Source organism: Sinohyriopsis cumingii, chromosome 14, assembly GCF_028554795.1.
Source record: "Sinohyriopsis cumingii isolate HCF-2022 chromosome 14, ASM2855479v2, whole genome shotgun sequence".
NCBI lineage: Eukaryota > Metazoa > Mollusca > Bivalvia > Unionida > Unionidae > Sinohyriopsis > Sinohyriopsis cumingii.
In genome coordinates this window covers 12,718,201-12,735,772 of record NC_142974.1, presented here as the reverse complement: position 1 = coordinate 12,735,772, position 17,572 = coordinate 12,718,201, and the positions used below count along the sequence as shown (strand labels likewise).

The window sequence follows — 17,572 nt, the reverse complement described above, 5'->3', positions numbered from 1 at the left end:
GGAAATTTGTTTACGTAATGATAGATTTTGCCATTGAGTAACGGATTGCCGTTTATCACCATTTGAATGTGAATATTGTGGATTTGGTACGCTTGTGTAGGAAATATATATAAATATATAAATATACAGATAGTCATATTACTAATCGTAGTAATATTTTAGTACAATCATATTTGAAATATTTTGTATGTATATACTGATAGGGCTCAGTATGTAGATATTTGAATCCTTTGTGTGATTGTGTTATGGCGCCATTTTTGTAAGCGGCGGAAGTGTATGGGAATTTCGATGTGTGCGCATGCGCGACCCAAATGTCCCGCCTTAAACTGATGGTTCAGTTCAGTGACGTAGTGTGAGGGAAGATTTTTATAACCCTATGCTAATGCATTATACCTTTCAACAGGAAGCTTTCGGGGGACGAAAGAATTTCAGAGAATTTCGGGGACGAGAGAAGTTCAGAGAATTTCAGGTGACGGTGAGAGATACCGAGTGAATTTCGGGTGACCTCAAGGGATACCGTCAAGGGTTCCGGATATTAGAAGAGGAACCGGAAGTCAAGATAACGGCAAGGAACAAGGATTATAGAAGAGGAAGCGGAAGTGGAGATCACGAAAGGAGAGAAAGGCAAGGGAACGAAGAGATTTAGATGAGTAGCACTCAAGAAGGGAAAAATCTCCTCACACTGTGAACTCAAATGATGATCAAAGGGATCATTGGGGGAAAGAGAGACATTGATTACTTTAAATTCTTTTAAATTTCATTTATTAAATTATTGTTTAGATTTCATCTTTGTATTTCTTTTAATTTAACTGTCGGCATTGCTGACTGGGGGCTCGTAGCCATAAATATATTTAGTCAATAAATAATATAGTGTCCAGAATTAACTTTCTGAATAAGGACCAGGGGAACTTCTCATAATTCGTTAAAGTCTATAAGAAGAACCCCACCCCTAGACAACCACTACACCCCCACAGAGATAGTGGATCAACTAAACCTAAACAACAGTCAGTGTTAGAACAAAAGTAGGGAACAGACAGACAGACAGACAAAGGTATGGATAGAACAATATGCTAATAATAAAATGCAGGTTGATAACCTATTAAAATGTACTAAAATACATCAGCATGCAGTCCAGAGAAATATGCAGAGTGCATATAAAATAAACTGTTACATTAACCATATTATAAATCTATTTACCTTATCATATGGGACAAAGGCCAATTTACATTTTCTTGCAAGCAAAAGAATCATCAGGCACTTTAATGCAATGCCATGACCAGCACCCTTCAGAAACTCCAATGGACAGACCACCACTGATATGCTGTTCATACTATGTTGTTTATACAGACAAGTAGCAAACTAACCAATCAGAAAGTTGTTTACCACTTTAGAACAACCCAGCATGACCAGTAATCAGGGTAGTTGCATTGCTCAGTGAACAAAACTCTAACAGGTAATCCTGGTTCAAGGTTACCTTAATGGTTAAATATGTGTAAAATGAGAATAACACAATTGCATCTGATAACTGTATTTCACTCAATAATAAACATTAACTTCTTGCTGTTGTAGGGTTTAACGCCATTTTTCAGCACACGATAGGCTATACAAGGCAGCCAGTATTAATGGTGGAGGAAGAACCCGGAAAAAACCCAGAAAGAACCACCGACTCATGAGAAGCTACTGGCAGGCTTTCTCACATACCCACATTGGCTGAATTTGAGACTCGAACCCACACAGACAGAGGTGAGATGGCAGTGATCCTTAACAGAGAGCGCTTTAGACCACTCGGCCACTCTGGGCCCCATAAACATTAACTACATAAAATAATAAAATACCTACTTCTGCCTAATTAAAACATGAATATAAAATTATAAAACATATGCTCCTGCTACACTAGCAAAAAAACAAATAAGGCAGGAGAGTAACAATGAATTCTTTGCACATACTTTAAACAACATATTGACATATGTCAAATTGGTTCTGACCATGATTGTCTAAGAGAAACGAACAGAGAGTTTGAACACCAGGATAATCCAGTCTCTAGTGAGTGTAGTGGGGAACACTAACTACACCTGCATTACCTTCAAACCCCCTATCTAATTTATATTTGAATTGCAGCAATTGCAATTTTGTGTAACAAATAATATTAAAAAAGGGGAAATATTGGGTATGGAGTTCAGGCTTGTGGAACTTCGGTCAGGGCTTGTGATTTTTTTTAAAGTCACCAGCCTTGGGTCTGTGTCCCAAAAAATATTTTTTTGAGCACTGCAGGGTTGATTATAATCAATTTTTTTCACCTTTTCCCCTCCAAAAATGTCAATATGTCACCAGCTAATGATATGCATATGTGTCATTAATAACGTCTGGCTGACAGAAAAAATGCTTTCTTATGGCCAAAGAGGACAAATCACACATTTAAAACACATCTATTCTGTGCACCTCTGGGTTTTCCCTCTATTCTTTGATCACCATACAAATTTATTCCCTGATTTGCATATTCTTATATTCACCATAACTTCCATTCCTCTTGAGTATTGCTGGTATTAAGAACACAAGCATGTCCCAACTGTACATTGCTGGTATTAAGAACACAAGCATGTCCCAACTGTACATTGCTGGTATTAAGAACACAAGCATGTCCCAACTGTACATTGCTGGTATTAAGAACACAAGCATGTCCCAACTGTACATTGCTGGTATTAAGAACACAAGCATGTCCCAACTGTACATTGCTGGTATTAAGAACACAAGCATGTCCCAACTGTACATCGATGAATCTGCATATGGCAATGCAAGAGGCTCCTCAGTTTCTCTTACAACATCTATGAACATATATTAAAAAAGTTTGATAAGTGCTGTACCAGACAATTCTTACTGTATGAAATACTCTTAACATGACATAAAAAAAGGAACGTTTAAGCACTGTTAAACTTGTTCAGCATCAATCTTTGTACTCGGCTTTGACAATAACCAGCAAAAAACATCTACACCAATCCAATATTAAAAAAATATGAATCTCTCAACCTACCGATTACAAAAATAGTTATATCTTTATGATGGGATTAAATGGCAGTCATGCCTAGTGCAGAGCAGTCAAGTTTCTAAAATTATTATGAAGAAAACTAAATTACAACCAACATTTAAAACATCATTTTCATGATTTTCTTACATCTTTAAAGTAACTGTGCATGGTAAAAATATTTATGATAACCATTTTATTGACTGGGCATGTACAGCCGACCCAAAGCAACCTCCTTGAATTTGTCCACCATGATAGGACTATCAACAAAAGCAGGTGCTGAAATAAAATGTATCATCCATTTAAAAAAAATAATAATAATTATATATATCTCAAGCTAGATTTTGTATTTAAGTACTTTTAGCATCATTTCTAAATTGAAAACAATGCCTCACATCTTGTATTTTAAATCAAACCCTAATAAAAATTATTGTCCTTTGTCAGACCTGCCAACACTGAAAAAATCAAATCAGGAATTCACCCCCAAATCACCATTAAAAATCAGGAAACAGGGTACAAAATGAGGGGGTACAAGAGTAAGGTGTACATATCATGATAAAGATGTTTACTTGTGTCATTTCAGTCCACTGTATGTTGCAGATTTGCATTTCTGCAAATTTGTCTTTGGGTGACAAATTTGCTAACAAGAATAGCTTCCAGGGTTGATGCTTACAGGCTGGCTCTTTAACTGGTTCTGTTTTTTTCTGACCATTGAAAAGGCTCTCTCAGCATTTGCTGTTGCTGTTTGGTATTGAAAGTATTGATAGCAATACTCTCCCAAGGGTTGGAAACAACAGTTGGCCAGATTCATCCTTTTGTCCCTGAGAGCAACCCACTAAAGGATGACATGTGAGCACTGTAGATGTGTCTAAACAATCTGTAATATCATTTAAGGACCTGGCCTTTTTCTCCAAATGAATGGAAGGATCAATACTGACAATCTGCACAGAGAGTTTCAGCTTTACCAAATCTACATTTTTGATGCAGAACTGAATGTGGAAAGAGCATATCTTAAGTGGCAGAATGCATGATAGGCCAGGCAAGTCGATGGACGAATGAAAACAAACTGCTTCTCCCAAACACTCCTATATTTTTTATCCCATTTCTTTTTCTTGGCTGGTAAAAAGTCATCAGTTACTTCCTTTCCATCTTTTTTTTCACTCCTTGCTGAAAAATGTATCCATTATGATGCTGAGATGTTGATGGGGTCAGATAAAGAGAACCACACTGTGAGAAAATCTCTTTGTGTTGGTGGATGAAAACCAAAAATCAAGCTAGACATGGTAAAGTACTAAGAAACATACCAGACACAGAAAAGCCAGAAAGAGAGACAGGGAAATGGAAAATGATGTTTTTGTATAAACAAATAAGGTATTTTTTTCTCTCAGGGATTTGAAAAATCAAGATTTTATCCTAACAATCGGGGAATCAGGATACAAGTCCATAAATTGAGATTTTCTTGATCTTTTCAGTAAGCTTGGTAGGTCTGCTTCATATAAAATAACTTTCTGACAGTTTATTATAACAAAAATGTTTAATGAAAGGTTTATAAAGCGATATGCAAACTCAACAGTTACAGTTAGGTGGATAAAAAAGCAAGAAATCGTACCCTACATTTGATAAAATAGGCAAAATGGATAAGACATGACAAAATTTTTAAAAAATGGGATATCATTCATTAGGACCATTTTCAAATGATAATTTTATGACAATCCAAATAAACAGACAAATTTACCATAGGAATAGTCTCTCTACGATACTGCCAATCATTAGTCTTTCCCAAGTTTCAGCTTTCATTGGACACCTTGAAGGTGTGATAATGTTTTGTACAATTCTTTGTTGGAAGATTTACATAGGTTTTACCGTTTTCTCAGTTATTGTAGTTTTATCTACCATCCGGTGCAATAGTTATCATGTCTACAATTTTTTTTACTGGGGTAAAAAATGTCATCAGTTCTTCTGTATGTATCTTTTTGTGAAACTTTACAGATTTTACCAATGATAAATGGAGCTACATATGTAATTGGAACCTATGCACATTTTAGTCAAATATGAAAACAGAACAGGAGTTGATGTTATGGAAAAGTGTTAAATTATTCTTAACCTCACAATCAAGACTGGGTATAGGACTATTTTCAGTTCCAGTGCTTGCTGTATATGGTATTAGGAAAACGAAAAAAGAGAACATGGCAACCAGTGCAAAAAAAAAAAACATAATGCATGATGGATTGTGTTTATATGCATGAAAACAACAATTGAGCATATGGAGATTAAATGATTGCTTGCTGCACCTATATTTGATATAAGGTAATGACACACATTCTTGGTGTCTACTTTATGTAAACCCTGCAAGAACACATCCTGGCTAAAACACTAACTCATGGGGCATGAAAGCAATTCACTTAAGAGAAGCCAAAGAAGTATAATTAGGAGCAGTTTTATTGAATAAAGGTGTTTATTAATAGTGAATTTTTTTACAGAAATGGCTTATTAAGGAGGGATGCCTATGAAATGCATAAAATAAAATCACCTTTCCATTCCACTATATCACCTCGTAAAACCATCATGACAAAATATGGTGGCTGTTCACATTCTCTGAACCATGCAAGAAAAAAATAAAAAATAGGAGATCTGATAAAAGCATTTCTTGTTTCTATTTCATTGGCATCATTTATTATTACCATCATCTTCTGAAACACTTACAATGAATTAGGTAAATCCACTTTCAAAAGTCAACAAAATGCTCTCAAACCGCTCTTGTGGCCAAGTGGTTAAAGCGTCCGCCTCGGATGGGTGAGGTCATGGGATCGAACCCCAACCATGTCATATCAAAGACTTCTAAAAATGGTACTAACTGCTGCCTCGCTAGGCACTCAGCATTAAGAGGTTAGTGTTAGGACTGGTCAACCTGGTTTCAGGATAATGTGACTGGGTGGGACTTCATGCTACATGTCTGCGTCATGATGCCCCAGTGCTAGACATCACTTTAAAATACCACACTGTAGACATCATAGCGATATGACTGGAAAATTGTTAAAGCTACGTTAAAAATCTAAATCACACACACACAAAATGATCTCAAGACTCTATACAACAAAAGCTTAACTGGTCCAAATTACTTCCTTGCTGACGTATTTACCATATATCCTTGGACACAATAAAATAAATTATATTTTTCCTGTCCCTGAACATATGGTGAAACTTTTTCAACTAGGTCATATATCCCAAGAATTAAGAAACAAAATAAATTTGTGTTGAATTTTGTGCCTGCCCCACCCACCATATGTTACAATAAAATAGATACACAAAATGCTTATTCGATAAGAAAATTAAAGAAACTTACCTTGTATTGTTAAAATGTATTATTCATCAACGTTTCATTAAAGACAAACTATGTCCATGAACTCTGGTTATGTAATTTATGCACCGATACCATAATGTATATAGATTTGGAGAATATAAAATCGTTTGATTAGTTCACGAAGGACAGATGAGAAAAAGTGGACAATCTGATCAAAAACATTGATGAAACACTAGTGTACTTTGTTCATATTCACACAAACTGTGGATCATATGTTTGCATGGGGTGCATGGGAAGGGTTGGGTTGATGAGATGCAGTGGATTAAAGAGTTTTATCTCAAGTACACGGTTTAATATTTTTTTAAAATATATTTAAGTTTGGTTGCAACTTACAACTTTCAAAAAAAAACAATGGGTCTAGAATATACAGAGCCAAACAAAAGAGATGTTTTTCCGGTAAGTCGATCATCAGTGTTTCTTACCAAACCTAACACTTTCCCCCTCCATGGTAAAAAAATACAAAAAATCACCAAAAAATATTAATATATATATATATATATATAATATTGAGAGGAAAAAATGACCTGCCTACCCTAATCTAAAAAACAAGTGCAACTGGAAACCAATATAATGTTATGTTTGTCATTACATTGTTACTAATGTAACATTTACAGGCAGTAAATGAAACTAAGCTGTTCACCATGAAATTCTTGCAACCTTATTAAATAAGGCAAATGGCTAGAATTTCAATGAAGTAAATATTTTATATAGCAGATTAAATTTTAATTACACTAATATGATTGTTTCAAAAATGCAAATAAAAAAATTGGAGTTTGATCCATTGAATGTCAACTTTTTCTCTGACACCATAGCTGATGACCTGGAAAAATGGAAAATGGCTTTCTGCCTAATTAAAAGCAAAATCTAACACAAACAACTACTTTTTCTCAATAGTCTTGAACTGTCACTGCTCAAAGGTTTCAAATCCTATCTAATTATAAAGCCAATTTTATTGTGCTTGTCTTTTAATAAAGTCATACAGGTTATGTATGTGCACTTAATCATCTTACATTATACATACATTTTTGTACTAAAATTTAATACTAATTTTCTTTAAACAAAATCTATTCAATCCTGATTATTGATTATGCACTTTTAACTGTCTTAAGAAAATTCCTGATGAAAATTATCAGTCACTATGTCGGCCAGGTAATAAACTGGTACAAGAAAAGAGAATGTCGAGTCAAATCATCACAATATAGGTTAGTATGTATTTGTTGATCAACACGCATAGTTTTCACTGTGACATCAAAAGCACATGACATTCATTTTGGGTATAAGCTGATTACACCTTTAGTTTGATCCTGTCCAGATATGTTGATGTACTTTAACATTGATATTACCATATGTATTTCTTGAGGTGTTAAATAATGACCTTTCAAAGGAATATGGTTGTAACAGGATCCAAATATAGTAAATAACTGTCATTTAAATGTATGTTACTAAAATTCTAGAATAATTACACTCACTGCTGAAATGTTTGGTGTTGAATGCCTACATGACCAGTACGACTTTTACTATAACTGAAAATAGAATAATAATGGTAGCGACGGTGCAAAGAAATAAATACCCTTTTCACCAGAAGATCCCACTGTCTCCTCAATCGCTTCTTCTTACTTTCTTTAATTTCCTGCAAAAGGTGTGATGCGTTAAAAATGAGTGTGAAATTCACTGTGCAGTAGTCTTACAATGTAAGACGTATCACATGTTATTTATGGTTTGGTAACAACAAAACAAAATTATGTGATGCGTCTTACGTTTTAGAACTGTGCAGCAACTTTAAATGGGTTAACAAGTAACATTTTTACACTGGTAAAGAAGCCTAATATATAAGCGAGAATTGCATATTTGGGTTCAGTACTTTGAAAACGTCTACAGTTGTAAATAAACCTGAGCTTTCCTTCTGAAGGTTCCACTTAAAATAACATGATCATTATGTCCAAATAGATCACTGGGGACTCTGCCCCACTTAAGTGTTATTGTAAAAACTGTAAGGCAATGTCTAGCAATGGAAACACATTTTAAACTCTAATTAATGAACTATGTAACAATGTAAACATATGTCTAGAATTTAATTAAAGAACTATGAATATTAGTACCCTCCTAGAAGCCAACATTGTTGTTGTAACTACAAATTGTTCATACTCAGATTAAAGAAGCAGTTTTGACGTCACTGTTCTGTGAATTCCATTCCATGACATTTATGGTCCAGTAATATACCTCGTGTGGGATATTTCTGAAAATGTTGCCTCTTGGTTTCCTGTTAGTCTACTTTGGAATATGCTACACAAGGCCATTATTTAAGCAGTGAGAGGTAGTACTAAATCAAAATATCATGTGATATGTCTTACGTTGTAGGACTAACAATGACATGGGCAGATATTTTGATTATAGTTTTGCATAAATCCCCATTATTTTGTACCCCAACAATTTCAAAAATAAAAAATGCACAGAACTTAGTCACTTCATTCATTGATTTATAACTTCTAAACTGACTGTAACCACGGCGGCCTTAATACTACCAATTTCAGTGTTTCATCCTTAACAGGGTTTCCGTACCAACACGGCACCATACTGCATACACTTCAGGCTATAGTCTGATAATACAAACCCGTTTGTTTGTACCCCCGTACTGATTTAAATAATGGAAACCTTTAATGTGATAAAAAGTGCAAGGAACTTAGTCACTTCAGCCATTGATTTATAGTTTCTAACCTGACTCTAAATAGAGTGGCCCTAACACTGTCATCTTATGCGCATTTCATGCTTAAAGGAAGTTTTCAGTGCAATAGAAGGACATGCTCGGATCCATTTCCAGTTTCTGGACAAGTCCATTTTCAGCAAAGAGGTGTATCACGACTACAGATGTACATACATAAGTCGTCTGCTTCCGATATTTACAATGTCGAATCAAGCAAAGGAAAATGACAACTACACTTTTCATGTGGATTTAACAAGCGGTTTAATTTCTATGTTCATGTATGCAGAGGGATATAATTCCAAACTCTCAACATCATGTAATTTACGCAATTATTCAGCATTTGCCGAACAGGATGAACTGCATCATTATGTTGTCTAAAGGATATAAACTAGCCTATAGTGTTCGCAATATGGCGCCGTGTTAGTATGGAAAGTCCGTTAAGCATGAAATGGTGCAGGGGATGGCAGCATTAGTCCATTCTGGTCTCAGTCTGGTTAGAAATTATAAATCAATGATTCACTTGACTTAGTTCTGTGCACTTTTTATCACGTTATACCTTCTCGTTTCTGAAATCGGTAGGGGGGTACAAACAAACGGGGATGTAGAGTCAGACTACAGTCTATTTTCCTCAGACAATAGAGTGACGGCATTCATCCTATTCGGTAAATGCCAGACAGGTTGAGAGCTATATCACATTGCACACATGTAATGATGTACATAGAAATTATACCAGTTGTTAAATACACGTGAAAGCCAAATTTGTAGTTGTCATTCTTTTCCTTTGCTTTATTCGACATTTTAAATATGTGAAGCAGACGATGAAGTCTTTTCCTTCTCTGTACATATTTGTGTAATCGTGACTGGCGGGCAGGGTAGTCTATCACACTGAAACTTGTGTTGGCATGAAACGTGCAGACGATAACGGTGTTAGGAGCCTATGGTCATAATCAGGTTTGAAATTATAAAACAATGAATGAACTAAGTTCTGTCATCTGTTATCTCATTTGCGCTTTTCGTTTTCTAATCGGTGGAGTCACATACAAACGGGGAAGTTATATTAAGACAGTACTGTCTACGTGTAATAGTGCGTGGTTTTCATAATTACCGCAGCAGAGAAAGTTCACTCACAGTACATGAAAGTAGCACAGTGGTATGCGAACGTTCTCTCCAATGTGCATGTCACCAATGCAAACAGCTTCCCTTTATATTGACCGCTCTCTCAGATGTAAACTGTAGACCGGAGTACAAGTCAGGGAGCAAACTAAGGGGGCAGGGTCCAGTTTTTATGTACAAATTTAATGCCGCAATCAGTGACCTAGTATAAAAAATCATAAAAAATCAAATATACAAGTGAGGTCAAAAAGGTCCATATTTTTAAATACCTATATTAAAACAGAGCATAAGAATAGTATTCACTTGACCAGAGAAGTCAATGGCAGTTCATAGCAGAAGAGGTTTATGCACCCCAACCCCTATTTTATACCTGCATTTTTCACATCCAAATGCCATTTTTGACAGCATGTAATACTCACAGTGCAAACGCAAGCCCTTTCCCTGGATGAAACTTTTGAAAAACATTGTCTACTAAATAGTTTGATGCAATTCAGAATAGTTGTCATCCAAGCCGTTTTTGAGATACTCGGCTTGCCTTGAACCCACGTGTCTACTGCTATGGGAGGCTAGCTCTTCTTCCTAGCCAACTATTGGTATTTCACTATCAACATACTGCAGAGCAGCTATGGAAGGTGTACATGACTGACATCAATTTCAAGAACAACACAAGCCCAAAACACCTAGTTCACAAATATATCCATATCTATAAATAGTAAACAATAATAGCTGAAAAAGTCACACCATAGCCTTAAGTTAAGAAATTTGCCAGGGGCCAAATTACGAAACTGGACCCTGCCACCTAAGCAGAGAACCAGACTATAAAAAAAAAAACAGTGCAAATGATCCGTAGCGGAATAATGTATACTAACTTAATACATTGGAAGAATGTGTTGTTGAAGGAAGAAGCTGTAACAGTTTCAATTATTTTAGGCTTGTAGACTTTAATAATAATAATAATAATAATAATAATAATAACAACAACAACTTATTTCAGACTTATAGACCCCCAAAAAAACAAGAACAACAACACCACCCCGAAACAAATAAAAGCAACAAACAAACAGCAATTAAAATTGATTTGAAAAGCACAGCTTTTACATTTGTAAAACATGTTTAAAAGAACCTAAAAAAGCAGTTACTTTTATAAAAATAGAACGATATTGTCTTTGTATATCGCTATCATCTCACAAATCAGAACGAATGACATAAGGCCGGTCAAGTGTTGGGGTTGGGGGGACGGGGGTTTCCAAAATTTTGACAGGTCCCTGACTTTCCTCGAAAGGGCACCAAAGCAAACGTCAGTGTCTAGTTAAGTGTGCATACTACCCAATTTAGGTGTGCAAGAATAAAACAATGGCCAAATTTCAAATGACAAGTGACGGTACTCTGTTTTGTGTATATATCTCTTTTTATAGCAAGGGTGGGTTCAGAAACAGCAGATACTGGAACCCCCACCCCATCTCTCGATCCGGTCCTGTGACATGCCCTACGTACACATGCTCATTAACAAACAGCAGTTTTTCTTTGTAAAGCCAAAATTAGGTATTGGCAACTTTTTCAGTTTTAGAAGTCTGAAACACAAACTAGACAGGTGTATAATCTCTTTGGCACATTAAGTTTAGGGATTTTTTTCAGCAAACAGTTAAACTAGATTTGCCTCTCTTTTTTTTTTTTTTTACTTAACTCCGTTTTTAATTTTTATCTCTTCTTTCTTTTATTCCTTCTGTACATAAATTTAAATCGCGTGCTACGTAATTTTTGCCAATAACACGAAAGCGAACCAGATCGCTTCCTACACTAATTCACATTTTTCTCACGTTGATCTCCAACTATTTGGCAAGCCGCTGTGAACAAACCGGAAAATGTTTTCTAATATTTGAAGATACAGATTAGATGTGCAATAGTATAGAGAAAAAATTTCAGGCACATTTTATTATATGATAGACCTAGTTTTCACACACCATAACGAATGCAAACCTCAGTTATGTTCCACATGTCTTGTATTTCTCTCATTTCCGGTTTATTTTCAATCTGTAAAAATAGTCGGAACGAGATTAAATTTTAGCGCGGATAATTGTTGTATTACAACAATACACTCATGTAGTCCGGAAGATTGCTAAATGTACAATTTTAGCTACTAGTGAGGTTCAAGTCCAAATTACGTAATCGCTTAATGTGCAACTGTATTCATATTAGTGTAGGCGCTGAAGTATTTGTGTAAATGGATGCGGCTAAGAGTAACATATCATGTATAGACGGTCAGAGATGCCCTATCTGTCTTGGAGTATTCACATCACCCCGTCAGCTGCCGTGTTTACATTCTTTTTGTGAACATTGTATCGAAGATTATGCAACAAAAAATTTAATTGGTATGGTTGGGGAATTTGAGGAGTTTATGTGTCCCGTATGTAGAGCAGTAACTGGCCCTGCAGAAAGAGATAAACCTAACGAAGAATGGGTGTCTTCATTTCCCCGAAGCCCAGTTTCAATGCTAGTGGATTCGAAAGTGAAAGTAGAGCGACCCTGCGATATATGTTCAGTTGACAGTTCATATAAACTCGCAACAAAACTGTGTGTTGTTTGTGATGAGTTCATGTGTGTAAACTGCTCTCTTTATCATCAGAAAATGAAAATGTGTAAAAATCATCAGTTCATAGAAGTAGACGAAGTAGAGAAAACCCCAGAAAATCGGATGCAATTTGCAGAGGGATTTGGGTGTCCGGAACATAGTGATAAAGAAATTGAATTTTACTGTACAAGTCACGAGATTGCCTGTTGTGGAACATGCTCCTTTCTTCATCATAAATTATGTAATGATGTACTTGACCTGGTCAAGAATCTCCCGGTGCTGTTGGACAAATTTAACATTCAGAAAATGATCAAACATATGGGAAACCAAGAACAGCATCTTGAAACTTTCTTAGAGATGAACGAGTCAAATGTGCGCATTTTGGAGTCACAAACCAACGGTCTCACAACAGAGCTTGGAAAAATCAGAAAGGAAATTAATGCTGTGCTTGATGATATAGAGACAAAAGTCATTCAAGAAGGAAACGCGCTTTACAAGGAAGAAGTATTCAGAATACAGGAACAAAATCATCAGTGCCAATCGTTAATAAATGCCATCAAAAATTCCCACGCTCTTCTGGAAACTGTTAGCAAGTATGGAACAGAAACACAGCAGCTTCTGGTTGCCATGAAGACTGTGAAACTGATTGACTCACACAGTACCCAGATTTGCGAGAGATTTCAAAAACTCAGTTACATGAAGGTGAGTATAGAGCTCGATGACTGTATGAAAGCGATACTCTCCCAAGATACAAGTAAACTGGTGAAATTAACTTCTAAAGAAGAAGCTAATATAATTCTTTGTACGGACACCAGCAGATCGCTCCGAGATCGTCGAGTGGAGTTGTCAAAAGACATAGATGTGTTCTGCCCGCATGACGCGAGTCCTTTGTATACTGGTATTGTCCAGTTACCCGTAGGAAACACGTTACTGGTGGACTGTAGTAATGGGACATGCGACATGTACGATTCTTGGTATAACTTCATTGCTACGTACAGACTGGTGGAATCACCGTCAGACATGTGCCTGGTGGATAGTAATGAGGTTGCCGTGACGATTCCAAGTCGGAAGATAGTCCAATTCCTGTCTGTCGTGGCACACTCCATCAGCGATAAAGGGACAATTAAAACACACTATGCATGTTGCGGTGTGGCCGCCATAAACAGGGAGGAGATCGTTGTGTCCGGTTTGTGTGATGACGAGGAGTTTAGCAATAAATGTTACTGGAGCCTCGTTGCAAGAAACGGGAAAGAGAAACTTCTACGTCAGTTTGACTGTTCGTGGACAGATCAGGCCTACATTGCTCTAGACCTGCTAAAATCGCGTGTATTTATATCTGTAGCAGGTGGCGATGCTGTATATTGTTTTGATTTGAGAGATGGAAGGCAGCATTTTGTCTACGCTTCTGATAATCTGATGTATCCTTTGGGTATAGCTGTGGACAGGGAGGACAATATCTATGTTGTTGGATACAATTCAAGAAGCGTCCATAAAATGTCACCAGACGGTGTAACATTACAGGTTATTACTTACGATGTTCCTAATAACCCAAGTAGAATTTGTTTTGGTCGTCGCAAGGATCAGTTTATTATTACTAATAATAGTATTGAGGCGAGCGGAACCCTTCATCAGTTTAAACATGTATAAAATAAAGTTTCTTTGCAGTCTAGAAAGATAATATCTTCACACAAGTCAGAAATGGGTCTATATGGGTCTGAAGCTGGATGTCGACAAAAACGTAAAGACAAAATAATCACTTATGTTATTTTTCAAAATTAATTTACACAGAACTACATGTACATTCTAAGTAAATATAATAAAGTCAACATTTGAGGAATAGCGTTATTATCAGCAGTTTTCACGACTCTGTCTGAGTTACTAAACCGAATGTACACAAGCAGTGCAAAATTAGCATTTGCAACACGTGCATGAAGGTGCTTCTTCACATAAATATTTGTTTTCAAATTATGGGTCATCAAAGTTGTACACACCGAGTACAGTGTCAAATACAGTGTACAGTGTGATACTTCTGTCATTTCTGGTACTTGTTTTATACTTACATTAATCAGATTATCCATATTTGTGCTGTTTTGCCAGCTTAATAACAGAACTTAAAGGAAAGTTTAAAAAGTTGTTGATTTATGTAAATGTGATATAGCATAGATGACATTGCAATTCCAAAGGCATTGCTTAACGGAGCAATCGGGGGGAAAAATGATTTTTAGATTACGTAGATTAGTCAAGTGACCTGCAGAAAATCACTGTTCTGTTCAGGCTTTGAGCTGGTCTTATAAATAAAATAAACACTGGATAATAGAGCTGGATTTTATGGCTGGATTCTACATTTAAATAACAATGAAAATGTACAATTTATGGACTTATTGATGTCTAAAATGTAATTGGGCATGAAATTATCAATTTTAATAGCAAAAACAAATTGCATTATTGACTCTCAGACTGTTATGGCATCAACTGACCGAATGTAGCAGTGTGTACGTTATAACCTTAATGTCAGTGTCAACTTATAGGGCTGGAAAATGCAAAGTTTACTTTAAACGTTTTGTTGTTGTTTTTCTTTCTCAAATATATCATTTCAAAGATATTGGCACTTTCATGCATTGTGTTTAATCGCCAATGTGTGTTTTAATGTATTCCCATTTTTGTTTACTAAGTTCTTCTTTCGCCATGCAAGAGAAACAAATAAACTAAATTTACTGGAGAAAAAGAAATTACATTTTCCCATGGTGCATGCTATTTTCAAATTATTCTATGAAATTCGGTGTTTTGATAGTTTTTGTTGTTCTTCTTTTACTACTACTTTTCTCTCTAAGATATATTTTATGAATCTGTTCTATTTGAGAAAACATTCATCTTAGATATCATAAATTTGGAAATAATCCAACCTCGAAACAAACTACCTCTAAATTAAGCCAACCTCGAAAATAAACCGTACGATACGTACAATGATCATATTTGTAAGTGTTTATAGATGGATGCATGTCAAAATGGACACGTGTCTCTAGAAAAAACATATATTATAAACTTAAGTTTGGAAATGCCAGTTAGGATATTGTATTCATGCTTACTTTTCTTAAAATAAAAGTACACTGTTTCAAATTGTTTTCCGACATCCCAGTCAAGTATTTACTTCAATTTTATGTGGAAGATAAATCAATGGTGAGGCTACCCCGAAAAACAAGAAGATTATAAAGTAGCCATTATTACCATTATTATTTTAATATTTTATATGCAGATTAGACAACCGGTCGTTCATTTTTATGGTCGCTGAGTGACATGGATCTGTATATTTACAAATGAAATTCAGCCTCGTTTGCTTCGAAGATATTCATTATCTTCCTTGGTTTGTGTCTAGAATCAATGTAATTTACTTTAGTAACAAATTGAAAAGACACATTCATAGTTAGTACACAGGTAGAATTGCAGATTAAAAGAACTGTTTAAAGAAATAACATAGTTTGGTTTTCAATCTTAATAGAATTGAAATCCCAAATCTGAGAGCTTGTGTTACATCGTCTGAATAGTCGGCCGAGTAAATGAAAACATTTTGTTGCTCACTAGAAAAAAGATAATGTATATATTATAAATCTAAAACGAACTTTGTCTTTTATTTCTTTGTTTCTTGTGATTTGAAAATAATCGATACACCTAACATATAATTGATTTATTATTTTACTATATTGAATTTTGTAATTCTCAAAAAAAATAAAAATTTATTTTATAACGAAAGTCACTGTTGTAAGTATGCCAGACTTCCTCAAGTTATTCACTTTGCTTGTCTCTAACTTTCTTTGTATACGACCTCCAACTATGCAGCTGTTATATATATATATATATATATATATATATATATATATATATATATATATATATATATATATATATATATATATAGCTTTATTTCTCTATGATGTACTTTGTAATGTTTACCTGAACAAAATTTACACTGGCATTGAATAATCAATATATTTAGCTGTCTGTCTACCTGTGTGTCTGTCCTTCCTTCCATCGATCTATCTATCAATCCTTTTTATAATAAGATTTTCTCGATTTCAAAATAATCCTTGTGCCACGTCATTTTTGATTCGTAACCTACTATCTGAAATCTAATTCAGTGAAAACAATGACAGCGCTATCGCTTGATGAAATGTGAAGATTCGTTTTAATTTTTGTCATATGCACTGATTATTAACCCCAAAAATATGTTTCGAAAGCAATTTGGTTTACATTATTTTGGCCTTTGGTTTATAACGGTTAAACATGGTCCTTACGATCAGTGCTGCATGATGCACGAAGAAATGATTGAAGTACACGAACTGGTTTTACCTACATTAAGTTTTGACAACTTGTAATGACAAAATGCACATAATAATTAACAATGTGGAAATAGGAGATTCAAATTATTAAATACAATTTGATACACCGTAAACTCCATTGAGACTGTATATCAAGTACTGTCTGAGGAATACCATAATCCCGAAGTTAAATGGTGATGGAACATATTTTGTTTAAATGTTTTCTTTTACGCTATTAGTGTAAAAACAAAAACATGCAGTTATCGTTTAGACTTCTACACCACCATATATATATATATATATATATATATATATATATATATATATATATATATATATATATATATATATATAAGCACAACACCCTCACCCCCCAAAAACAACCAACCGACCAACCAACCAAAGAAACAAACAAGAATAAATAGAGAACCAATGATGTCTGTTTCGTCTTGTGTAACAGAAAATCAACTGACGTAGAACGTCTAACGTCTAAGGC

The 17,572-nt window shown here is 35.1% G+C and overlaps 1 protein-coding gene and 1 long non-coding RNA gene across 2 annotated transcripts; one reads left to right on the top strand and one right to left on the bottom strand.

The window, feature by feature from the left end:
- Positions 1-2,748: 2,748 nt before the first annotated feature.
- LOC149783269 (uncharacterized) lies at positions 2,749-10,316 on the bottom strand. The gene is made up of 4 exons (XR_016413582.1): positions 10,187-10,316; positions 7,951-8,010; positions 3,212-3,298; positions 2,749-2,822 (listed from the first exon to the last, which is right to left on the bottom strand). It is a non-coding gene; the product is annotated as an uncharacterized LOC149783269 (long non-coding RNA).
- A 1,969-nt stretch (positions 10,317-12,285) lies between these two features.
- Positions 12,286-16,490, top strand: LOC149783268 (E3 ubiquitin-protein ligase MID1-like). Its single transcript, XM_089931498.1, has one exon. The coding sequence runs from the start codon at positions 12,416-12,418 to the stop codon at positions 14,408-14,410; it is 1,995 nt and encodes a 664-aa protein (XP_089787624.1). The 5' UTR covers positions 12,286-12,415; the 3' UTR covers positions 14,411-16,490.
- Positions 16,491-17,572: the final 1,082 nt, after the last annotated feature.

Bases quoted from the DNA above. Each gene is read 5' to 3' on its own strand.
- LOC149783268 (XM_089931498.1), top strand. From the start codon at position 12,416: ATGGATGCGGCTAAGAGTAACATATCATGTATAGACGGTCAGAGATGC.